Source organism: Phyllobates terribilis, unplaced genomic scaffold (assembly GCF_046119375.1).
Source record: "Phyllobates terribilis strain yellow unplaced genomic scaffold, ASM4611937v1 Scaffold_2__4_contigs__length_985480577, whole genome shotgun sequence".
Taxonomy (NCBI): domain Eukaryota; kingdom Metazoa; phylum Chordata; class Amphibia; order Anura; family Dendrobatidae; genus Phyllobates; species Phyllobates terribilis.
Genome location: NW_027362762.1, coordinates 857219146 through 857246166, shown reverse-complemented (window position 1 = coordinate 857246166; position 27021 = coordinate 857219146). Strand labels below are relative to the sequence as shown.

At 42.6% G+C, this 27021-nt stretch overlaps 1 protein-coding gene across 2 annotated transcripts in view; it reads right to left on the bottom strand.

Annotated features, from left to right (window-relative positions):
- Positions 1-27021, bottom strand: part of SSH2 (slingshot protein phosphatase 2) — a 237175-nt gene that overhangs the window by 158465 nt on the left and 51689 nt on the right. The window contains exon 2 of one of the 2 annotated variants that reach the window (XM_073667970.1): positions 19258-19335. The exons of the other annotated variant lie outside the window; for it this stretch is intronic. Within the exon in view, the coding sequence (XP_073524071.1) occupies positions 19258-19335 (78 nt within the window). The remainder of the gene's footprint in view (positions 1-19257; positions 19336-27021) is intronic. 2 annotated transcript variants of the gene reach the window in all.

Sequence of the window (27021 nt, the reverse complement as noted above, 5' to 3'; positions counted from 1 at the left end):
CTCCATGGGTAGAAGTGCAGAAGGACCTGTGATGTCATGGAGCCATTACCTGTAGATGTAAAGATCAAAATTGTAAACGAATCTCCGAGCACCCCTTTAAAGGGACTCTGTCAGCACAGAGTGAGTTTTGTAACAAAGTACAAGAGCTCGGAGCACCGTGGTGGGGTCAAACAATTATATCCACCTTCCCACCTGCTCGCTTCCCCTCTATCTCCACCCTTATCTATATCTATGAAGCCAGAGCTGTCAATCAAAGAAGAGGGGGTGGAGCTAGGAAAGGAAAAAAAAAAGTATGTGGGAAAGTGTCGTAAAAGGATTGGCTCCGCCATGATGCACCGAGCGCCTATACTTGGTTTGAACAGTCATTCATTCTGTGCTGACAGAGTCCCTTTAAAATCCGTTGCAATCACCAGGTAGAATCCAGTGCCGTACGGAATTTTAGACAAAACCATAAATTTTTTCAAGCCTAAGAAGCTTCAGGATACTCCTTTTTTCTGGAATTTTGTAAACCTGAGGGTCCTTATTAATTAAAAAAAAATATATATATATTTGGTCCTCTCCTGAGCATTGTGTTAACATATTTTACAGCCAGCGTAGTTTCTGAGCGTTTTGTACTATTGTTAACTTTAAAAACAAACAATTTCAACAATGAAGAAACCGCTCGTAGTTTTTAAAGCAAAAATGACGACAATATGCTTGAAAACAGAAAAAAATAAAATAAACACACCCAGGCATATTTCAGGTGATTTTTTTGAGTCTTTCCACTGATTTGCATTAAGTATGGAGGATTTTCCAAGCCGACGTCACCTGAAGAATGGTCAGGTCATTTTTAACCGCTAGGAGTCTTCAAGTGACTAAAATACCCTGAAAAACCTAAACATATGAACAGAGTCATTTTTATATAAACCTGTATATATTCATTCTTTAGAGAGTTCTGTTAGTGCCTTTTCCTGCGAGTTGTGGAGAAGACCCGCCTGAAAGACGTTGCACGCACATAGCCTAATGTACATGATCATATTCAGAAAAATTCTAGGGATCGGTATGTGAGAGTCCTAGAGCATTTTATGAACCAGCAAATAAAAATTGACAATTACAGCAGCTCATTAATCCAGACTTTGCTAGATTTTTTGAATCGACATCAGAAAATGTGCTCATGTCAAAAGAATTTTTATTTTTTTTTTTTAAAGTGATGGCCTATATGTAATCATTAGGATGTGATCAGGGGGATCCACACCCTGCAAATATAATAAAAGGAAAGCAGCCAACACTAGAGGGCCATGGTCTCTGCCTAGAAAGCAATACCCGAGACATTGGCATCTATGTGTATGTCTTCTGTAACCTTGCCAATTCTAGTGAGACACAACGGCATGGACACGTGTGGCATTATGTTGGTACCTCAGTTAAAGAGACTGTCCGCACAGAAGGACTGTTCAAACCAAGCACAGTCGCTCGGTGCATCATGGCGAAGCCAATCATTTATATACACCTTCCCACGTGCTTGTTTTCCATCTATTTCCACCCTTCTTTGGCTCTATGAAGTCAGAGCTCTTAGGCTGTGAGCCCACTATGTGTTTTTCAAGAGTTTTTACTGAGGAAATTCCGCAGCGTAAACGCCTGCAAAACACTTGGTAATACGTGCCCCATGATCCCCAATGAAAATCTGCATGTTCTGTGCCCATGCTGCGGAATTTTCCGCAGCGGATTTTCCGCAGCAGGAAAATCCACAGAATGTCCATTATTTGTGCGTTTCTGCAGGGGGATTTGAGGTCCCAATGCATTTGAAAAACGCAAGTCAAATCCGCATGTAAAAACGCGTGTAAAATCCGCAAGCGTTTTTGACTGCCAATAACATGCAGAAACACTGCAGAAATTTTCTGCTTCATTTCGGCTTCGTGGACACATACCCTAAATCAAAGAAATGGCGGGGTGGAGATTGATGGAAAACAAGCAGGTGAGAAAGTGCACTTAAACGAGTGGTAGATCAAGACGTAGCCAAACTCCTGTACTTGGCAAAGTTCATAACAGGTGTTTGATCCATGCATCGCCCAATACATTTTGGGGTTAAATTATTATTGGTATGTAAACAGTCCCTCTCATCATGCTGTTCACATTTTTAAATCATGAGACCAAGCTGACACTTAAAAGTTGATCAACAGTACTTCGCCATTGCGAGGCTTTATCCCTTTCACGACATATGACGTATATATACGTCGAATGTTGCCTCCCTCATTAGTTTCAGGCGCATGACAGCCGATCTGAGCAGCAGTCATGTACCCCTAACTGAGCGCCCTCAGCGGTCAGCGTTTATAGCAGCTGAGCATTTCTGCAACCCTGCTATGTGCAGAACAAGCGATCAGATTATTGCAGCTTCTAGTCTCCTATGGAGACTATTGAAGCAAGTGAAAAAAAAATGGTTTTAAAAATAAAAATTATATATATGTTCAAATCTCCCCCCTTTTGCCCCGTTCAAAATAAAATAAAAAAATACACATATTTGGTATCATTGCATCTAGAATTGCCCTATCAAAATATAAAAAAAAAATCCAATCGTAAACGGCATAACGAGAAAAAAGAAGGAAGAGCCAGAATTACGTTTTTTTTGGGTCGCCGCAACATTGCAATAACGAGCGATCAAAACATGATATCTATCACAAAATGGTATCAAACAAAAATGTCAGCTGAGAGCGCAAAAAATAATCCCTCACTCAGCCCCAGAAAAATGGTACGGGTCTCAGAAAATGACGCTTTTGGATTTTTTTCCACCAATTAAATAAGAAAAGAACCTATACATGTTTGGCATCTACGAACTCGTAATGACCTGGAGAATTATAATGGCAGATCAGTTTTAGCATTTAGTGAACATGGTTAAAAAAAATTGTGGAATTGCACTTTTTTTTTGCAATTTCACCGTACTTGGAATTTTGTTCCTGTTTTCCAGTACATTATATGGTAAAATCAATGGTGTCATTTAAAAGTACAACTCATCACGCAAAAAATAAGCCCTCACTTGGCCATATTGACGGGAAAAAAAAAACAAAAAACGGCGGCTCTGGAAGGAAGAGGAGCAATAAACGAAAGCGCAAAAACGGAAAATGGCCCGGAGGTGAAGGGGTTGAGCAGGATTTTCTCAGACAGTAATGGCCACTGAGCTTAGAGTGTCACAGTCATCAACAGGATGCAACAGAGATACAGAAAATGGAAGAGTCACAGAAAGGCAGAGAAGTGGACGTCCTTTGGTCACATCACACACTGATGACCACTTCATTGTGAACAATGCCCTTTGGAACCGGTTGATAAATGCCGCACAACTCCAGGCACATGTAAGGGAGGTGAGAAGCCCCCAAGTGTCCCGTCAGACCATTCAAAACCATTTACATCAGCGTGGTCTGCGTGCTAGATGATCTGCAAGGGTACCTGACCACACCACCAGACACAGGCGTCATCTACGTTGGGCGAGGGACCAGTAGGCCTCAGTGCTGTTCACGGATTAAAGTCGATTCATGCTGAGCAGAAATGATGGCTGCCAACAAAGTTGGAGACGTGAAGGAGAGCGCTATGCATCAGCCACTGTTGTCACCAGATGAGCCTTTGGTGGTGGTGGTGTTACAGTGTGGGCAGGTGTGTCTAGTCAGTACAGAACTTCCCTACACTTTGTGAATGGTACAGTGACAAGCCCCTACTCCTATAATAACATCATTAATCCAGTCATTGTGCCACTGCTGAACAACACAGGCCTAATATTTTCATCTTCATGGATGACAATGCTCCAGTTCATCGAGGTCGCATCAGTAGGGAACCTCAAATGAAGTGGCCTGCACTTTCTCCAGATCGGAATCCCATAAAAACCTATGACAGTGATGGCGAACCTTTTAGAGAGTGCCCAAACTGCAATCCAAAACCCACTTATTTATCGCATAGGTCCAGCACGGCAAATTAACCTGAATACTGAGGTTTTAGTTTAGAAAAAACAATTCATACAGAGAGCAGGCGAGGGCAGCATAGAGCAGCCACAGGAAGGAGCAGGGGTATGAGACTGCAGAAATAAAGAATGTGCTCACCCCCATCTTGGTATATATGCCTGCCGTCCACCAATCCCTGTATATATATGCCTGCCCTCCCCCAATCCCTGTATATATTATATGCTGCCCACCCCTCCCACCCACCATCCTCCTGGGCTGTTCATCGCAAAAAAACAAACAAAAAAAAAACATAAAACACTCCTACTCACCTTCCTTCCTCTCCCATGCAGCGTCCTCTCCTGTAGCCGGCAGCTGACTCCAGCGTCCTAGCGACGGGGCCGCATGACGTCACTGCCATGCGCCCAGTAGCTTGTACACGGACGTCAGCTGCTGCTGCTTGCCTCTGATTGGCCAGCAGCGTGTATTGCGGCGCACGGGCCTGGCAAGTTCAGGCGCTCCGCTGCAATACACTTCAGCTAGATGAGTGTCAGAGTCTGAGAACGCACATCTAGCTGAAGTAGGGGCTGGCATTGGCGGGTTCAGAGTCCTCACCCGCCGGGCCGGGTCCAGGTCTGCTAGTGCTGAGGCGATGGCACGAGTACCCTTAGGGAGGGCTCTGCGTGCCCCCTCTGGCATGAATGCCATAGGTTCGCTAGCACTGACCTATGAGATTAGCTGAGTCTCCGTGTAGAGGTTCGTAACTTTGCACCCCAGGACCTCAATGACCCGAGGGCCGAGAGTGGGATGCCATGCCTCAGCAGACAATAACTTGACTTGTGAACAGCAGGAGACGTCGTTATCAAGTTGTAATTGATGCTCAAGGCCACATGACAAGTTATTGAGACATTGACATTTTTTGTTGGGGTATACTCACTACTATTGTTGGCTTTTATTTCAATAAATTGTTTGAGATGAAGAAATCACCATTGCATGCTTCTACTTAAATCTCTTACTTTCATGATAAAATATCACTGTAGCGGGAACTTTTAGCATTTTCCATAAATTTCACCTGAAAGTCAAATATCCCTAACTTTAGTGTAACTACTAAAATAAGGAGATCAGGCTCATTGATCGCTATAGCAGGTAACTTGTGCTCCCCTGTTTCAACAGAGCGGTGTTCACACATGACCACTGCTGCTCCATTCAATCCATACTGGACTATTGGTCAGAGCTGTGGAGTTGGTAAGCCAAACCTCTGACTCCTCAATTTTCGTGCCACCGACTCCGACTCCCTCATACATGGCTCATATTTAAGTGATAAATTTACTATAGCACAGATTCATCTCAGCTAAAAGTCTAGACCCTTAGATCAGGAATAGGACAGACATTTATAGGACATTTCAGAACTTTCCCCAAATTCTTATGAAAATTTCCCCAGTTGAGTTGGAGTCGGTCCATTTTATACCAACTCCGCGACTCCGACTACACAGCCCTGCTACTGGTATACCTGCATGGATTGAATAAAGAAGAACACGAGAACCAGCTGCGCCATTCAAGGTTTTTCTCTACAGACTGTTGGACAAATTTTTTATAGGCTTCGCTACAACATGAAACATGACGCCTCACCCACCTGCAGGGGCAAATGTACAAAATTGCAGATAACACCGCATCATTACTAAAAACTCGATGACAATCGGCGATCTCAGACTTAGAAACTACCCACGGGGTCATAGCTGTCCAGTGGGCAATGCTCCCCTTTCGTTCTGCTGATTTGTGGGGGGTGTATCATTACGTTAATGACAATGTCCAGAAGACATATCTTAAGGACAGAGTTTAAAAATAAAATCCAGAAAACCGGTTTAACAGCCGTGTAAGCGCATATCTCAGGTTGCTGTCTAAACTGACAGATAAGAGACGCTGCTAAGATTCAACAAGACAGGCGTAATAAATCCATCTATAATGTGTCATAAAATAAACACACAACACTACAACAATACAGACAAGCCATGACCTCGGTCACTGATCTATTTACCCAAGAGGGTGTGAGCTGATCCGCTCAACCCCCCCCCTCCCCTCCCGCACCCAATACAAACAGACCCCAACAGCAAAACCAGACGAGCCCAGCCGGTATGCAAAGAGGCAGGTTACGTGCCCAAAGAGTGGCAGGTGTACGGACAGCCTGCCCAGGACATCACCACAACCCGACAAACAGGGATTACAGCGACAGCTGCAGGAACCTGCCCACCAAGCATCAGAAGCAGAGCCTACTTACAATACAGGTGCCGCAAACAAATTTGTTCCCAAAATAAGCACTACTCAAGGTTCAAGCAGGGAATTTTCCAACAAAGCTTTCAATAGAGATGAATAAGAAGCCGTAAAAGGAGTAGTACATATAGGAATTGTGTGCCGAAAAGCATAAGGCACGCCGTGCCCTGGCCACAACTGTGTACGCCAGGGTGTGCTTAGACTATGTAAGCAAGTTACACTTTTTTTTGTTGTTGTTTTTACAGCAATTATTGAGTGGCATTTGCCTGCAAGATCTTGGCAGTCAGGCTACGTTCCCACAGAGTATAATTTTCGCAGTGATACTCTAAGTGGTATTTACCGCTGTGATATCATGGTGCAGGTGGTGCGGGGGAGACGCACATTTCACCTTCTGCATTGCAAAAGGGTGAAATTCGCACCTACATCGGCAGCATAAATTTACCTTTTGCAGATCTCAAACCAGTATCAATTTACACTGCAGAATTTTTTCGCTACATGTACATGAGGGATTCATGCCCCTAGTTCTTACTGGAAAACGAAGCAGATTTTCACTACATCCAAGTACAGACCGTAACGTACGGACCAGCTGCCTCCTGACCTGAACGTTACAGCTTATAGGCATATAGGAGGCCTGCATATGGTCCATACTTCTACAATGATACACAGATGTCTGAATTTGGCCTTGGGTATATTCAGGATATGCAGTCTGATCAAAACAATTTTGCAAAAACTGTGCCATTTTCCACACGGCACTGTACTACAAAAACAACATGACAGCAGGTGTGAATATACCCTAAGGGGGACATAGCAGTCACACCTTATGTTTATGGTTATTTTTTCTAACTGTGCTTGTAATCAATTTTGCAACAACCTAAAAATGTCATTAATGGAACAAGTGAATGAACAATCAATTCTTTAAAGCCAGATGTTCCCAATTCCAGAATGGACTGGTGTTTTCACTGCAGACCGCTTGTTACATTAGTGCCAGGTTCTCCATCCCGAGAGACATGGATCCTCGCTCGACTACATCTGCAATCAGTCACCGGGCAAAAATATCTAACCCCTCAATTCTCCAAAATCTAGTAAATGAGTCCGTATACAGTATATGCATAAACCTTAGAAAATAATCTATACAAATGGTAAAGTTATGATCATGGCAAATTATTTTTTTTTTGTCGCTGTATTAAGTTAAAAGGTGTACATACCATTTTGTTTCAATCTTGTGCTCATTGACTGAAAAGTAAAACGTAAAAAAAATAAAAAAAAATAAAACCAAAACTGTTTCAATTCACATGCAAATGAGGCTTAAGTGCTATGGGTGTGATCAAAGCACTTCCCAAGCCTCTGTCTCCCCGTCCGGCCCCACCTTACTCTACACTGTGAGTTGTCAGTTAACCCTAGAACGCATACCTGGGGCCTCGCAGGCCCGCCCTGTTAATTGTTTTCTATTTTCTGCAAGATTACTTTAGTTAGAATTTTGAAACTCTAGGTATTCCTCAGGTATATAGTGGTTTGTCATTTTTGTTTGAGTTATTCCATGTTATTTGCACACGGGCCTAAAAGGCCCCAGGTATGTGAAAAAGTAGATTTTTATGGTCATGCGTTCTAGGGTTAAGCAGAGGAGGAAGGGCTGTGTAGGAATAGAGCTGATGAGGCAGTCCTTGGAAAGTGCTCTGATCACACCCAGAGCACTTAAGCATATGAATTAAAACAGCGATTTTACAGTCAGGGAGCAAAAGATTGCATACGAAATTGCGTGGATGATATAGTCTTCCAGAGAGCAACATGACAATATAAACAGTTTGGGGATGGATCGTTCTTGCCTTTAATTGTATATATACTGTACCTTCATTAGGAAGAAGAGACTAAATTTCAAAACTGCCTGCATTTTTACCACAAATCAGCGTGGATTTCTAATTCTGAGGTATTTTGAATACCTTTTTCCTAGATAAAAATGCAATTTTCACCAAAAACCTGATTTGCTCCAGAATAATTACATTACTTTGTGCTAAATATTAGATGTATATTCAGACTGTGCAGTCGTGCCATGGCTGCTTCACTGCAACCTACCATGTTTCCCTTGTGTGAGCTGCAGAATGATGGCAACTTGTGGAAAAACAATGTGCAAGGTCTTTAGTGGCGCAGCAGAAACTATAGCATAGCTGCAGAGTGACGACACAGTTACCCAAATGACTGCAGCTCATTTGAAAGTGCACAATTTTTTTTTATTATCAGCCATAAAATCCCAGTCAAAGTTAGGTCAGGATTCATCAAGTCTGGCATTTTGGACACTGAGGATTCTCTGGTGTCGGCAGCTGATGGTTATGTGACCGCAAGTATGTGATTTGCACACTTATGGCCACATTACGACTAGACATGTCCGGCCTCACAATACACTTGTAATGTGCAAGGCTGTGGACATTTAGTCAGTAGGTGACTTTTAAGTATGCAAATCACATTCTTACAACACCGGAGAATCCGCACAACGTGCACGCTCTGAGAATTCACAGGTCTGCAGTCAGAAGTGACTGCAGACTTGGAACCTAAGGCTGAACAATCCCTTTAACAACGAGGCACCAGTGTAAGGTGCCCCGAATTCATTCAGAGGAGTGTACCTCTTAAAGGGACTCTGTCAGCACAGAATGACTGTTAAAACCAAGTACTGAATGACTGTCCGCACAGAATGAACGAAGTACATTGACCGTGCAATTAATCATTCTGTACTTCATTCTGTCATTGTACTTAATTGCACTGTTAATGTACTTCATTCATTCTATGCTGACAGCTATTCTGTACTTCATTCTGTCATTGTACTTGTCAGCACAGAATGACTGATCAAACCGATCTGCGGGCAACATGGTGTGTCTAATCATTTATATACACCTTCCTATCTGCTAGTTTTGCAACCATCTCTGCCCTTCTCTGCTCTATGAAGCCAGAGCGGTCAATCAAAGAAGAGGGGGTGGAGATTGAAAGAAAACAAGCAGATGATAAAGTGTATATAAATGATTGGCTTCGCCATGATGCACCGAGCATCTAGACTTAGTTTGGCCAGTCATCCTGTGCTGACAGAGTCCCTTTAATCTGGCGCATCTTACAACTGCCGTGCACATCTGCCAGAAACGTTACTTCACTCATGGTTGGTATACATTTCTGATGTAATTTACGGCACTTTCATGGTGTAAAATTATGGGAAATTGGTTGGGCGAGTTTTGCCAAACCCCATGCCAGCTCTGCCCACTTTTCTAAAAAAAAAAAAAAAAAAAAAAAAGACTGCAGTGGAAAGGAAATCAACTTGAACATTTTAGTCCCATGTTTTTTTTTGTCAACTCAAAAAGCGGATCCAAAAACGGATATAACTACTGGACGTGTGCACATGACCAAACTATCCAGCCAAGTTATGGGCGCTTACCTTTATAGATTGCTAAAGTTTAGTGTATGGAAAATGGGCATTTATGCAGGGTTTATTCGTTGTTTTCTTCCCTGAAAGTTCTGTCTTATCCAGAAGAAATCTAGTGCTTTACTTTACATCACAGTGGTGGAAGGATTAGGTCGTGTAGTCAGAACCCGATGCGGACCAGATGTCACCAAACTCCATTTTAAATGTGGTTTGAGACCAGGGGAAACACTGGTGGGGGTGAGGAGAGTATACTGACATATTTAGTTTATTTTTAAAGCAGCAGGTTTTTCTCCAGATCGGCTCGTATTGCTGTGACTATTGGTCGGACTGGTTGCCCCTCCTGTCCACAATCAGCTGACAACACAGCTAGCTTCCTTTCCAGAGACAGCTAGCATTACATTGTGTCCATACAAAATAATGGGCAATCTCAGTATGATTTCTGGAGCAGAATTCCCATTTCTCTGCAGCCCTTTCCTTTAACCAATAGGGGGGTTCTCAATCAGGATGAAGTCCAGATACAGTGACAAAACTTATAGCCAAGGGTCGTCTGCTTGAGACTACCCATAAGAGAGATTGACACATGGAGCAACTTGTTTGACCAATAGCCATTTGACTTAACCCCACCATAATACTTACGTATGTAGCTGAGCAGGAGAGAGGTTGAGAGGGAAGATATCTACTCTAAAACCGCCATCAAGGAATGGTCAGGAAGCTGCCATTATGTATTGTGTATGATCAGCTTAAAGGGGTTGTCCACTACTGGGCAACTTATTATTAATGGGTTCAGGAAGATGAGAAAAAAACAAAAACCCACATACTCCCAAACCAAAGACGCTCCTCATTACTCAGCACCTCATACCCTGGAAGTCTCCTGGTAAAAGCATACGGTGGGAGGTACACGAACGCTGCAGCGCTCACATATCATTCGAGCATTAGAGTCAGTTGGATTTGTAACTAGCATTCTTGCCGGGAATATGTCAGCAGGCTGTTACTATGTAATCCGAGGACAGCAAGATGTAGGGGCTGAAACACTGATTTTAGCAATGTGTCACTTATAAGGCTGTGTGCTGTTTCAATACAATGAGTGTTTTATCAGCAGGAGATTATCACTGCACAGACGGGTCCCCGAGTGAGACCTGGTCCAACTCCATCCCCAGCAGTAGTTAGCAGCTCACCGTCAATGTACACAGAAAGCGGTGGTGTGGGCGGGGGCAGATTTGTCAGCTCTGCTACATCTAAAAGTCTGATTTTGTCACAACTCCTGCACCCAGTAAACTAAGTGATACATCGCTGGAATAAGGGTCTCTTTTTCTACATTATATTGCTCTCTGCAAAAACCTGGTGACAGATTCCCATTAAGACAAGTTCACATCAGTGTCGAAGGCATAACTGCAAGAGACTTACATAGAGTTAGAATTTCCCACCTGTGTGATAGGACCTAACAAAGCAAACCTTTACCTTAGGGCTTCTATACATTTTCACATGCGTGATACAATGCTTAAAAAATAAAATGAAATATTTTAGCAATGCACCTTAAACACAATAAATTAAACAAATAAAAACATCTACAGAAATAACAAAAATATCACATTTTATGGGAAAAAAACAAAAGTAAAAGCCTCAATAATAAGAGCACAGAAAAGATTGCAGATTACAGAGCAGCGGTCCGATCTCCGCACAATTTTTAATCACCGATTGTGCGCGGCGTTCGCTTACTTAATCCTTAAAACCTTTCTCCTTTCTCTACATAATCTAGTTAAAACTTTCTCATCTTCTATACTCGCCCCCACCAGACCACCTGCCTTCCCTTCCCTAATATAAGAGAGACAGTAAAGCAGATGGTCCAGGACAATACAAAACTGTGTGCTATTCACAAATGGTAAAATATTTGTTTTACAAGCTAGTGCCGTTCCTCTTCTACTCCTACGGGAAGTGTAAAGTGTAAAGAATGAACTGGCAACTGGGCGTGTTCATACATAACCTGTACGGATGTGTCCATACGCAACCTAACAATGCTCAATGAGAGCTGACCATGTCTGACACAGGGGCGGACATACCATTGGTGCAACCTGTGCGGTCAAGAGGGCCCCACCACTCCAAGAGGTAAAGGGGGCCCCCACCACCCCAAGAGGTAAAGGGGGCCCCCACCACCCCAAGAGGTAAGAGGGTCCCACCACCCCAAGAGGTAAGGGGGGCCCCCCACCACAAGAGGTAAGGGGGGGCCCCCCACCACAAGAGGTAAGGGGGGGCCCCCCACCACAAGAGGTAAGGGGGCCACTTTATCCTTCAAAGCAGGTGGAATTGTGCATTATGACGAGCTATTGGGCTGCAAATGGCCCATATACTGTTCTTGCACAGGGCCCTCTTCTGCCTGTGTCCGCCAGTGGTCTGACATCTTACTGAAATGAGGAGGAGTAATAACTAAAAAGAGGAAGGAATCGATTCATGGCTAAATGATCTTGCTACGAATTTCCCCAAAACTACATTTTTGAGAATTTGTTTTGTGCCATTTTTGGGATCACATTTTGTCCATTTTTGCTGGATTTTAAGGGCTAGGAATGAGTATTTAAAAAAAAACAAACATAATATACTCCTCTCTCGTTTGCCCTCCTTATACTTGTCCCTTTGCCGTTACACGCCCAGGTCTTCAGATTGTACCTCTTTAACCTTCTTCACGTTCCAGGTTTACCGGCAATGACATGAGATCGCATGAGGCAAAAATCAGCAGTGCCCCCTGCCTACAAGATGACCCAGAATAAGAAGGCGGCTGAAGAGGAGCGATTGGCAGATTGGGTGCGGTACGGATGGAGAGGGCTGAGAAGAGGAGAGTATAATAGGCTATCATTTCCTAGTAGCCTAAATAATAACCAGTTATCAATCAACTCATACATTTCTAGTAGGAATAACAGAGGAACAGCACAATGCAAAAAAACATGTAAGAAAACATACCAGAGAACTGTAATTTGATGGGGAATCCAGGTATTTCGTAAAACAGACATGTCAAGAGATTTAGACAGAATCCGTCAGCAGGTTTTTGCCATTCACCGTACTCTAAGAACAGCATAATATAGAGTAAAAGAGCCCGATTCCAAGGATGTGTCACTTACTAGGCTGTGTGTTGTAGTTTCAATACAATCAGTGTTTTATCAGCAGGAGATTATCACTGCAGGAGTAGGTCTCATGTCCAGCTAATTGTGTAACCCCGCCCTCAGTGATAATTGGTAGATTCCTGTATAAATTGGCAGCTTGCAGCCAATCAGGGATGTGGGCGGGGTTACACAGCTCAGTATTTGAGCACTGCTACATCTACAATGAATAAAACAGGTATTCCATCAAAACTGCAGAAAGTAGCATAGAGTAAGTGACACATCGTTGGAATCAGGCGTTTTTGCTCTATATTATTCTGCTCTCAGATTACATAGCAAAAAAACCTGTTGACACATTCCCTTTACTTTACAGTAAATATTTCTGCCAAGGAAAAGTCTAGGAAATACTCAAATTTTCTAAAATTCATTAGGACATTGCTCACACACTTTGGCACAGACTACAATGCTGACCGTTCGCACATCTACCTACAGAAGCAACATTTTTTACAGATCTGTTCACAGGAATAAGGGCATTAATATACCGCCATCCTGGACTGCCAGCATCTACAGTACAGACCAAACGTTTGGACACACCTTCTCATTTAAAGATTTTTTTTCTGTATTTTCACGAGTATGAAAATTGTACATTCACACTGAAGGCATCAAAACTATGAATTACCACATGTGGAATTATATACGTAACAAAAAAGTGTGAAACAACTGAAAATATGTCTTATATTCTAGGTTCTTCAAAGTAGCCACCTTTTGCTTTGCTGACTGCTTTGCACACTCTTGGCATTCTCTTGATGAGCTTCAAGAGGTAGTCACCGGAAATGGTCTTCCAACAATCTTGAAGGAGTTCCCAGAGATGCTTAGCACTTGTTGGCCCTTTTGCCTTCACTCTGCGGTCCAGCTCACCCCAAACCATCTTGATTGGGTTCAGGTCTGGTGACTGTGGAGGCCAGGTCATCTGGCGTAGCACCCCATCACTCTCCTTCTTGGTCAAATAGCCCTTACACAGCCTGGAGGTGTGTTTGGGGTCATTGTCCTGTTGAAAAATAAATGATGGTCCAACTAAATGCAAACCGGATGGAATAGCATGCCGCCGCAAGATGCTGTGGTAGCCATGCTGGTTCAGTATGCCTTCAATTTTGAATAAATCCCCAACAGTGTCACCAGTAAAGCACTCCCACACCATCACACCTCCTCCTCCATGCTTCACGGTGGGAACCAGGCATGTAGAGTCCATCCGTTCACCTTTTTTGCGTCGCACAAAGACACGGTGGTTGGAACCAAAGATCTCAAATTTGGACTCATCAGACCAAAGCACAGATTTCCACTCGTCTAATGTCATCCCTTGTGTTCTTTAGCCGAAACAAGTCTCTTCTGCTTGTTGCCAGTCCTTAGCAGTGGTTTCCTAGCAGCTATTTTACCATGAAGGCCTGCTGTACAAAGTCTCCTCTTAACAGTTGTTGAAGAGATGTGTCTGCTGCTAGAACGCTGTGTGGCATTGACCTGGTCTCTAATCTGAGCTGCTGTTAACCTGCGATTTCTGAGGCTGGTGACTCGGATAAACTTATCCTCAGAAGCAGAGGTGACTCTTGGTCTTCCTTTCCTGGGGCGGTCCTCATGTGAGCCAGTTTCTTTGTAGCGCTTGATGGTTTTTGCAACTGCACTTGGGGACACATTCAAAGTTTTCCCAATTTTTCGGACTGACTGACCTTCATTTCTTAAAGTAATGATGGCCACTCGTTTTTCTTTACTTAGAATTTGTATTATGGCAAGAAAAAAGCAGCTAACAGTCTATTCAGTAGGACTATCAGCTGTGTATCCACCTGACTTCAGCACAACACAACTGATGGTCTCAACCCCATTTATAAGGCAAGAAATCCCACTTATTAAACCTGACAGGGCACACCTGTGAAGTGAAAACCATTTCTGGTAACTACCTCTTGAAGCTCATCAAGAGAATGCCAAGAGTGTGCAAAGCAGTGATCAAAGCAAAAGGAGGCTACTTTGAAGAACCTAGAATATAAGACATATTTTCAGTTGTTTCACACTTTTTTGTTAAGTATATAATTCCACATGTGTTAATTCATAGTTTTGATGCCTTCAGTGTAAATGTACAATTTTCAAAGTCATGAAAATACAGAAAAATCTTTTAGGCTATGTGCCCACGATGCAGAAATGCTCCGGATTTTTCCTGAGCGTTTCTGCATCTCCCCTGGCAGAAAACGCATGCGGATTGTACATGCGGATTGTACATGTGTTTTTCCTGCCAGGGACATGCGGATGTGAAGCTTTCTTCACATGCATTTCCGCATGTAGGTTGACAAGCACTTTCCAAGCGACTTTAGCATCACTTGGAAAGTGCTTGTCAACTTGGTCACACTATATAAATCCATGCAAACGGCATGGATTTATATACTGTGACCCGAGAGAATGTCAAAAAATAAATCTATACTTACCTTCCGATGGCCCCCGGAGTCTTGCTTCACCGTCCTGGCTGCAGGCAGATTGCGGTACACTGAAGGACCTGCCGATGTCAGCGTCGCGTGACCCGTCACATGACTATGACGTTAGCGCAGGTCCTTCAGTCCATAGCGATCTGCCGGCAAGTGAAGAGGAGACCGGGGGCCGTCAGAAGGTAAATATAATATTTATTTTTTATTTTATTCTTTTTTTTTTTTTACAGTTTCTATGTTACCCGGGTCCGGAGGAGAGTCTCCTCTCCTCCAGACCCGGGTACCATCCGCACATTAGAACGCATGTATTCCGCATCTACATATACAGTGATGCTGAATCCATGCGTTCCAATGCAAGTCAATGGCGGCGAAAACGCAGCGCTTCCGCAAAATAATTGGTAGTGCTGCGGTTTTTTTTGCAATGATAATCCGCAGCGGAAATTTACGGAGCATGTGCACAGCACATGTGGATTATCATTGGGGAACATGGCAGGCCTTCTACCAGGCGTTTTTTAAGCGTTTCTGCCGCTGCAGAAACGCTTAAAAAACGCATCATGGGCACACAGCCTAAATGAGAAGGTGTGTCCAAACTTTTGGTCTGTACTGTATGCCGAGCAGAAGGAGCAAATAAAGGTGAGATGTCAGCTCTTTCTTGGCACACTTAATCATGTTCACCTCCCACACAAACTTCTAGTTTTAGGTGATCTACCCTTTGGAAAGCGCAAATTACATAAAGACATCACGTTCAGTTGTATAAATGCATTTTTCACAGCTGATAATTGTGCACAGAGGACACATTCTTTGTTAAGAAAAAAAAAAAAAAAAAAAAAAGGATACAAGATTACATAAACTCCTAAACCCCTGAAGGACGCAGCTATTTTGGCCTTGAGGACATGTATTTTTGTTTTTGTTTTTTTTTCATAACTTATTTTTTGTCGACATAGACCTAAGAGGGTTTGTTATTTACAAGGTAAAATTAAAAAAACACCATTTTGGGCTAAAATGTTTATTTTACAGGCTTTACGTTTCCCTGCACATGGCTAACAGAAGAATGAGTTAAAGAAGCACTCCTATCAAAGTTTTTAACCTCTTAATATATTGCAGTCATCATATTATACAGCACTGTTGACTTACAATTGCTCATTTTGACTTTCTACCCAGTGAATTCTTCTCCTTTCTCTGCTCTATGTCGAAACAGGAAGTCTCTTGTCCCTGCAGAAATCAATCCTCTCCAATTCCTGACCCAGCTGCTCCCTCTTCCCCAGTCATTGAGTTTTGCAGTGACTCATGACTCATACAGGGAAAATTGACCTCCTGTTTTTACATGGAGCTTAGAAGGATTCAGTTAGTCTGGTCTTAATCACGTGATGTCATAGACCTAATGGAAAAGAGAAGAATTAGCTGGGTAGAAAGGCAAAATGAGCAGTTGTAAGTACACAGAGTTATATAATATGATGACTGCAATATATTAAGAGGATAAAAACTTTGATGGGAGGAGGAGGAGTGCTTCTTTAACTAAGGACTTGTCAGGGAGTTTGTTTTGACCAAGAACTTGTAACTCTTATCTGTCTTTTTCTGAACACAGCAGATTTATGTCCAGCTCTACTTTGTTGTGATCTATGGCTGTGAATCAGCTGAGAGGAGATCAAAAAAATACAGATATAAACTTTTTTTAAATTCTGTCAGTAAAGCCTCTTTCAGATGTCAGATTTTCATGTACGAGTGCTGTGAAAATCACGGTACCTGTGATAGTCAATGGGGCCATTCACATATCCATGAAAAATTGCGGCATGTCCAGTTTTGATCCGAAAGTTGGATCAAAATTGCCAATGTAAGTTGGATCCGTGAAAAAAAATAATAAAAAAAAATAATAAAAATCGGACCACGCTGGGATGACATCTAAGTGTGGTCCAATTTTCATGGCCTGTCACATAGAAGAAGGCGGAGACATTTTTTTTCCTCCAAGTACAATAGATGACGCTCAAAGGAAACTGAACAAACTCTGATCAAAGTGTCTGAATCAGGCCTAAGTGCTCACTGACGGATTCTCAGATAACTCATTCCGAAGCCAGCAATAGATGGGCGTCATTAAAAATGTTGCACTAATTGCAAAAATTATTATTTTTTTTTTTTCAAAATTTAAGGTTTTAATTTATTTTAGATGCAAATTGCCTCTTCAGAAAGGAAGAAGATTTAACCTTTATAGCGCCACCTGTTGAAAGCAGCAAATCCTAAAAGTCACAATCGACCCTTTAACGAACCTTGAAATATGACTTTGGATAAAAGCCAAATCAGAATCTCAATTTGACACGGTGTTTCAGGGTATTGCCCCTCATCAGTGCAAAGTATGAGAACCGATTGGGCTAGGTGAGAGGCTTTGCACTGAGGTCTAAGGGGTAATGTTTCTTCTTGTGGAGAGTGACATACTAGCTCTGGCATGTCAAGGTAAGGAGGCTTATTCGCCATGCAATGCTCCTCTGGGAAATTTAATATGCCAATTGCCTCTTCAGAGGAAAAGAGGACTAGAACTCTATAGCGCCACCTGTTTTAAGCAGCAATCCTACAAGTCACAATCAACCCTTTAACAATCATGTCTGCAAATTGACATTCTGATTTGGCTTTTATCCCAAGTCATATTTCAAGGCTTGTTATAGGGTCAATAGGGACTTGTAAGATCTCCGCTTCCAACAAGTGGCGCTATAGAGTTCAAGTCCTCTTCCTCTCTTAAGAGGCAATTTGCATATTAAATTTCCTAGAGGAGCATTGCACGGGCGAATAAGTCTCCTCACATTGGCATGCCAGAGCCAGTATGTCGCTCTCCATAAGGAGAAACGTTACCTCTTAGACCTAATTGATTTTATATGTTACAAGTAAATTACAGTAAACAGATAATTATCACTATGCAAAGTACAAGATGGAACAAGTTCTCAGTGAGTAAGTAATTAGAGTATGAATCATGAAAAGCATTAAATATTGGATGTACAACATACTCGCTGGGGGATTGCAAAAATGATTTTTTTAACCTAATTTAAGGAAAAAAGAAAAAAAATCCCCAAAAGAGGTCCATAGCCTTTAAGAAAAAAAAAATTGTGATAGTGGAAAAAAAAAAAAAAAAAAAAACCTTCACGAAAACGTACTTGACTAATCCCACGTGCAGCAAAGTCTCGACAACTCTTTTAAAGTATGTTATATAGTGAACAATGGACTCTCTGTAGCCAACGCAATACTAGCTGCCATTGCCACCTTGCAAGTGTCACACACGGCTCATAAGCCATTAGTTGGGAAAGAGAGTTCTATTTTTTTTATTATGGCAATTATATAGAATGCAGAGTAAAAAAAATAAATAATAATCTAAATGGTAAACTGGTACCAACTGGCCAACTTGCTAAAGGAAGGGCATTAAAATACTATTCGGAGAACATTACTGCTAAAAAGAAAAATAAAATCTATTCAATTTGTGTAACTCAAGAACAGTAAAACCTCTACAGAAGAGTCTTAAAGAAGACCACCTCCTTATAAACAGTATTTCCAGTGACAGATTTTCTATTGCACCATATATTGTTCCTAAAGGCCATTTTCTTAAAGGGGTTTTCCCATGCACAAAAGTTTATTCCAAAAACTATTAAAATTATTATAAGTTCCACAATTGAATGTGTTTAAAAAAAAATGTTCCTGTGCTGAGATAATCTTCTAAAGGTCTCAAGATTTTTGATAAGTAAATTGCACAGCTGCTAGAATGTTTAGAAAACCTTTTTAAACTTATAGGGGCTATCCGGTCTAATAAAACCAAGGCAGCAGTAATGTCCAGTCTACGGCACATGACTGACAGTAGGCTCAGCAGTCAGCACGAGTCCAGTGATTGGCCGCAGTGGTCACGTGCTGCAGACAGGATGACCCTGCTGCAGGCCTGTCGAGCAGCAGTGGAGACGCAGCACTAAAGCAACAATAGTTAAGCAATGTTTGGTTGGTAATTTTACAGCTTTCGTCCAGATTTTTTAATGAAAATAGACAATCCCTTTAATGACCTGATAAAAGAAAAAAATGCTTTTTTTTTGCAAGAAAATTGGCAAAGCACTAAAGGTTTATAAAAATAATGGAGCAGACGTAAGAAGCAGTCTAGGCTAATATGTATACCTACGTACATTGGTACCATTTAAGAGCTCTGTGTCTTCACACTGGCAGCAGAACACTTCAGTCTCATTTTCTTCCAACTGTGAACTCTGTAACGTAAATGGGATAATGTCACTTTTCATGTGTCTGGTTAAAAAGGCAGGAAAGTGGCAAAGGAGAGGCCCAAAAGCAGAGCGGAAAAGCAAGCGAGTTCCAGGAGCAACCTAGGGCCAGAAGCGCCATTAAGCACAAGAGGTGCCTATAGGTAGAAAAGGTTAGCGGATGGCTCGGCTCCTCGGTGACATGCCAACAAGATGTCTTCGGTTAGAAAGGTTAGAACAGAAAACCAAGCAAGGGTAAGAATGTGCAGGAGTGGGGCAGATTTTTGGGAGACTACATGTATCTGAAAAGTTGCATTGTATCCAGCTTTACAAAACAAGTTACAAAAAGGTTGGTTGGATGCCCACATGTGCCACCAATGGCGTCTAACCACAGCCACATATTTCTGATATGCCATACACCTCCATTCAGTGCGTACAGGGTATCAGACAACGATTAAATGGCCTATGTAAATTAAAGCCTAATTTCTAGTAAAAACCTCTTTTGCATAATCTAAAACATTGGAGCCCATTTCTGTCCACTAACCCAGGAGATCGCTTCCTCCTTAGCGGTTCCGGCATTGATGACCAGAAGGTCTCTACATGTAGGATACATAACGAGGCCGATTTATTCATTTTTATAGACTGCGTCAACTTAGACCCGACAGTCTGAAAATGTAATATAATTCTGAAAGAGTCTCATGCGGTGTCACATTTGGCGCTTCTTTGGTTAGCTTAGCATGCGACAAAATTTTGGTGATCGGAAACACATTTGAAGAAAAACAAAAAAAGAATGCAAGGTACAAACACGTATGCCAGTCTCTTGGGACAAATTGTGGCAGAATTCGAGTGCATTTAGCTTAGTAGATCTCCCAAGTATGTGATCACCGGTGGTGATGGCTGGAGGAATGACCAGGCTAAAACTTAGCACCGGTTTTCATCAAAGTACAAGAAGTCTTGTGTTCCATTTAGCTTCAGCCGGAATCAACTATACAAACCCAGAACATCCTTGTCGTCGTAGCCCTTGAAGGCATGCCCACCAACAATCAAAGGTGTAAAGAGGCACCTTTGAGATGAGCAATTCAATTTGTACAGCCCTAAACCGGCATCTAGTCCGGTCCTCTGTGGCAGCTGTTCTTCACTTCTGTGCCCTGCATCCTGGGCATCTCAACGCCATGATGCACCCAGGATGCCGAGCGCAGAAAAAGGTTAACTGGTCTGTAAACCAAACCAAGGCAGAAAAAATTAAAATTCTTCATTTCTAACCCTGATTACAAAGACCGGGCATCTTGACTTTAACATGCCCAATCCTTCGTTCTGCAATGTTCATACGGGGCAGCATTTACCTATGACAAACCCCAAATATTTTTTTTTTCATAGAACCTCCTGCAGAAATCAGAAACTTGCATGCCCTGGATAACATGGATTAGCTCAATGGCCATCAACCTGCTTTTTCATAGAACATTTATAATTCCATGCTGTTTTTTGCAGCGTGTGAATAGGACGATAGCCCTCAAGTCCTGACAGAATCTTGTACATGGCTGTTAGCTACATCTTCACCCTATTGACTGCTAATGGCGTCTTACATTAATGGCCAATCCACTTTATCTTGTGACCATTATGAAACAAGCAGGGTTGCCAACTTGGTTATTATTTATTTTTTTCTGTACAGCTTATAAAAAAAAAAAAAAAATACGAACCGCCATCATTTTTAATGGACACATTGGAAAATCCTAAATCATTAAGATTGTAAGTTATGTCTACTGCCTGTCATTCTGTGAACTGTAAAATGAAAATTACAAATCAATGATTTGTACAGGTATTCCCAGCTTAAAAAATAAAAATAAAAACGATGGGGGGGGGAATAAATAAATAAATAAATAAATAAAATCGCCCTATATTTTCGGACAGCCCTTGTATGTCTGAACAGTTGGCAACGCTGGAATGAAGAACATTAAATCAGGGATAAATTCTCAACGTTCTTTAATGCTAAAATAACCTGGGAGCAATGAGTAGGATCTGAGATGTATAGGATGTCACCATAAACAGCATCCTGCAGGATATAAGCGGCAGCCGCATTTCCTCCAGTACAGACTCATTTTACACAGGAAGAAGCTCTGTACTCTGTGATCCTGCGAGAAAACATGTTGTTTAGCCAGCGTGACAGATGCAAATCTGCTTGTAAAACGCTTTCTATCCCTGTGCTCGGAGCAAATGACTGCATTAATTGCTGCTCATGAACAATAAGCCGTCCTGTGCGTCTTGCATGAGAATCTGTTCCAGGATGAAGCCGCATAAGCCAGGAAGTTTACGTGGAAAACGTCTATGGATTTCGGTATCCTGTCTCCGCTACCTCACCATGCTCCGAAGACCAGACTAGATCATGGTTAAAAAAAAAAATGGGCCAGGATTGGAAAATGGATCAGCACCGCTCTCGTATTACAGCCTGTTCTCATTTCAAAAGGAGCTGCTCACCCACAGATATAAAAAAACAAAAACACAACGCTGTAAAATAATAAAATAAATGACGCTCACCTTCCCAATACCTACTGGTCCCATGCAAACACTGCCTGGGTCCCCCTGCCGATCCCAGAAGAGCATGTGCCCACCGCAGCCAAATACCATTTACACAGGTGATAAATGAATCAGTACTTCAACCTGTGATTGGCTGCACTGGTCACTGAAACCTGCAACCAATCACTATTCACAGCAGTGATGCCTTATTTATCCTTTGGCTAATTGGTGGCGAAGTTCACATACCCATCTGGTCAGACAGGGGACCCAGGCAATGTTGGAACGGGAGTGGCAAACAATCGGTAAGAAATAATAATTTATTATATAGGGGTGGACAAAGATATGATAGAGAAAATATATATATGTGTATGTATGTATCTATTCATCTCTCATTTTGAATTATTTTTTTATTATATTTGTTGTATTTATTATATTTTTTGTATTTTATTTATTTATTTTTTTAAAAACATTGGCAACGGATCTCCACACTCCAAACATTTGAGCCTTGTGCGCACACAGTGTTACTGTAGCTGTTGTATTTCCATGCAGAATATGCAAGTAACACACAGTGCAATACACATGAATGAGGTTTTCCAAAATCCCACACTTATGCAGGAGGGCAAAAAAAAAATCTGTGCCATCTGCTGTCAGATTCTTTTCCTAATTTGTTGCAGATGCCACCTATTGCAATGCAATGTAAAATATGGTCATTGCCCCAGAAGGGGTTAATATTAGTGGGTCCCTCAATACAGTTCTTTACAAGAAAATACACTCAAGGGGACACTTTCTTATTTTAAGCGTGCTTCCGATGCATACAAATACTGGTGTGAATAAAGCCTAAATATTACATTACCAGAGGCAACAATGGAGCTAAAAACAAGGTTCTGCCGCAAGTTATAACCAAACTGTGTGTTCACGTCATGTAAACATTACCAGGAAAATAGGAAAAAGAAAAAAGTAAAGTTTGCACCTGGATTAATACCAACATGAAAAGCTTCAGGCCGCCGTCTGGTGACATAAATGTAATCTTTGCACTGCAGGCCGGTAATTATAGAGACGTCGGCCACACAATGACATCATGGGCCGAGCCTGTATATAGCAGTAGGCACCACAGGTGCGCGCTGCGGGAACAATCCCATCTTAGATTACAGAATTAATCATTTACCTACACAATAAGATACAGGTGCGGTTGTAAAAGAGACATCTGTACTTTACCAGGCGGAAGCAACACAAAGCTGCCGGGGAAAATGGAGCGGTATTATCAGTAGATTAAAAATAATCACTGTCTAGGGGACTCAAAGACGGAGGAGCATTTATTGGGGAAATCTAACATCACAGTCCTGTGCTCAGAACTTGAGTATGAAGAAAAAAACGAAACTGCTGCAAAAACGCATCCAACCTATGATGGATGGAAACTGCTCCAGACGGACCATACTCACTAGTTTCGTTTCCATTTGAAAGGCCATAATCGTAACGGGAAGAAAAAAAAAAAAGTGCCTCTTATAAAAAATGTATACCATACAGTATAAAACCGCAACCCACTCCTAAAAAAATTTAAAAAAAATAAATAAACAGTAGCACGACCGGACCACTGCAATCAGCCCGCTTGTTGGCCAAAGCTAAAAGATCCAGTAAAGGCTTATTCAGACACCAGGTTTTTTTTTTTTTTCTTTTGCATGAGAGTTCTGGGTTTCTCACGGAAAGCACTCATACCTAATACAGTATAGTATATAGGTTTGGTCCACACAAATTTCAATATGGATCAAAAATCGGCAATGAAAGTTTGTGGGTCCGTGAAGAGAAAAAAGAAAACCTTGACTTTTTTTTTTTTCCTCTTCTCCATTTCTCATCCCAGAAAAAGCTGATGAAACTTGGGTGACTGATGAAAATCTGACGAAACTGAAAATCACACGAACTAATTTTCTCGTGTGAGAAAATCACTTTGTATCATCATTGTATGCGGAGGAGCGTGGACATTTAGACACCTTTCTTCTTCTACATTGGTTTGTTGATACTTTGTTACATAAAGTCTCAATGACTATAGGTAGTGGATATGTACAACTGATTTCAATGTACGGTATTCATTATACATTTTTTCAGAAGACCGACATGGGAATGAATAATTCCATATGTCCATCTCTGCAGAGGTCTTCCTGCATTTAGACACACAGGAAAATACCAACGGTACACAAAATAGTTAGGATGGCTTTAGGTTAGACTTGGTTTACTGTTAGATTGGGGTTAACACATACACTAGTAAAAGCTCCCGGCGTATATGACAAAAAGTAGGTTTCTCATGCAATGTGCACAGAGCCTAAAGTACCATTCCACAATCGAGAAGGTATCCGTAACGTATATCTCATAGTAAAACTCTCATCAGTCGCTGTCTGCCGTTTCCAGCGCGGCTCCTCTTCTGGATCTCGTGTCCGCAGTTGTGACTAGCCTGTTCACTCCAGTGTTTGATGTGTAGACCAGAAGTCACCTCTAGGTGTAAGTCTACAAGACTCCGGACGAGGCTCATAGATTTACAATAAGAGTGGGAGTAATAGTCAGTGCTGCAGTTACTAGATGGCGCAGAGTTACTGGAGCAGCGCTGGAAACGGCAGAAGACAGCGAGCGGTACATATGTTCCTACTCAAACGGATGGTAAAATTAAAGAAAATCCTGGAATTGGACTAACCGCAAGTCAATAAACACACCAAACCGATTGGTATCATCTGCCAATTTTGACCCTTTAGGGTACCATCGAAATACAATATGAGTATCAATCAGAGAGCAAGTTTATAGCATTCAAACTGTGGCATTAAATGACCACTGACCAGCTAATTCTTTGCCAATGGACGGTCATTTATTATGTTTAGACAGGTCGACCGCACCACCCCCATGCACACAGAATGATCAGTAATTGATAATTCAGAACGCAAAGACAACCATTGTTGTCGGGAGCGCAGGATGATGTGCTGCCGAGAACGGAGATTTTTTAAGCCACCTTAAAAATCATTTCAAATGATGAACAAGCGTTTTTCTAGTTATCTGGTGATTGGCTCCTGTTTACACTGGATGATCCCAGGAGCCATTGTTCACAACAGTGTAAATCCAGCTTAAGGATCTCGCAATTCCATAACATTTTGTTAATTTGGCTGCTTGTAAACTGCATATCGCCTGTATGGAGTCTGATGAAGAATATCCCAGCACAATACAGATCTGTGCGTTATTGCCCTACAATACAGTTATCAGACGCTAGTACATAGAGCTGGGAGGATAAATGGGGAATTTACAGCAAATTATAATCAGATAATAAAGCATTTTATTGTCTGATGTCGGCTCAATGTGGCACCAAGCTGGCATGTAGTATATGTGCTGTTCCTTTGTATTAGTCTCTGCCCAGCATTATCTTTTCCGCTATTATCCAGGCGCACAGTGGAGCTCAGTACTATTGTGTATGACGACTCCGGAGCCAGCGACACTTGTCTGCAGCTACAGACATGTAAATCAATTATGTATTTATTCATATACTAGAAATAAACTGCAATGAATCCATTGTCAGCACATAGAAAAATGGTCACACTGCTCTCCCAGCATTTTACAATACAAGGTGCCCAACACAGATGGCAAAAATGCCCACTGACAGATTCACTATTCTGATAGTTTGGTCGTTGCTCCTGATATTGAGCTGTTCAATAACTTGTACCTAACCACACAAGGAGTCATAGTATATCCTGGTAATTTGTATATGTGATGAGCTGGCCACGAACTACTGGACCAATGGACATAGAGCGGAATCCACGGCTCTAAGGGATGCAGACTTTTTCCAGCACGGAGCACTGTTACGTCAATGTTATTCTTGTGTTTTATTAGAGATTTGCTAGCTCGTCAGTTTAAGGTGCACAAATCTCTCCTGGAAAGTGTTCAGCCTCAGGACATCAATGTTTCCATTCAGATACAGTAAGTACAGAATATGTGTGGGCTGGATCTTATGTATATGTTACACCCCAGGGGTCTGGTTGCCACAGTGATAGAGATATTACGTCTGAGAGCAGGTGGGAGGTCTCTTGGTCAGGGATCCTATGCATGCCACACCTCCTGCCCAGTCCTGGGAGGGGAAGAACCTATATAAACCTAGGGCTGAGGCAGGGTTAGTGTGTAGAGAAGAAGTAGAGACAGAGAAGAGAAGCAGATATAGGAAAAGAACATCAGGAGCTCTGTGGGAGCAGTGCTATAAGGAGTCAGGGGCTGGCAGCTGCAGAGCTCGCCCTGACTGAGAAGCTATCACCGGACCCGGAGCCGAGGCTGTGGGGACTAATCTTTACCCAGCAGCAGAAACCGCCCGGCAGGGGATTTCAGGTCCTCTGGCCAAGAAACCCGAAGGCACGGTCACACGCGTGGGACCAGCACCGCCGTCGTGGAGCGGACGCCACTAGAAGGCCCCGAGTCACCGGCCATACGGGTGAGCACCACACGGTACACTCAGGGACGTGGGCTACTTATACCCGCCTCTAGCAAGGTAGCCAGAAGAGTACAGTCAGTTTGGGAGGCCTACAACTCCGCCTGGCCAGGGGAGATCCCATCTGCTCAAGGACTGACCAGGCCCCGATCGCTAGCCAGTACTCCGGGAGGGTCTATCTTTATCACCAGTAAAGACCCTGAACTACACCGCATCGTCTCTGAGTGATTCCTGCTACCCCCATCATCCACGTCGGCTGCCCTGAGGCCATACCCCTCCCGTTGGGGGTGATACTATCACGCTGCACAATCCTACCACCGGCCTCAGCAGTCTGCCCTGCAGCGGCAGCTCCTTCGCTGCATTCAACGGGTGGCGTAGTCGTCCAACATCTACCGCAATACAACGCCACTTAGTCTGACTCCCTGGGCACGGACCGGGTCACCGCCACGAGACTACAACCCTCAACAGATCCGGCTCCGGGTAAGCTCCTGCATGCGCAACGCTGTGCGACACAGGTCCAGGGGTGCGTCAACTTTTGGCGTAGTCGGCAGGATCTCGTGCCCGCAACCACCGGGTACTGCGTGCCTGAAAAAGACTGTTCAAACGTACCAGTGGTGAAGATTCCCGCCATCCGTGGAGGTTTCCCGCCATCCGGCGCCATCTTCTACCTTCTTCCCGCCATCCGCGAAGTTTTCCCGCCGTTGGACGCCATCTTGAAGACGCCGCGCGGGAAGAAGAGG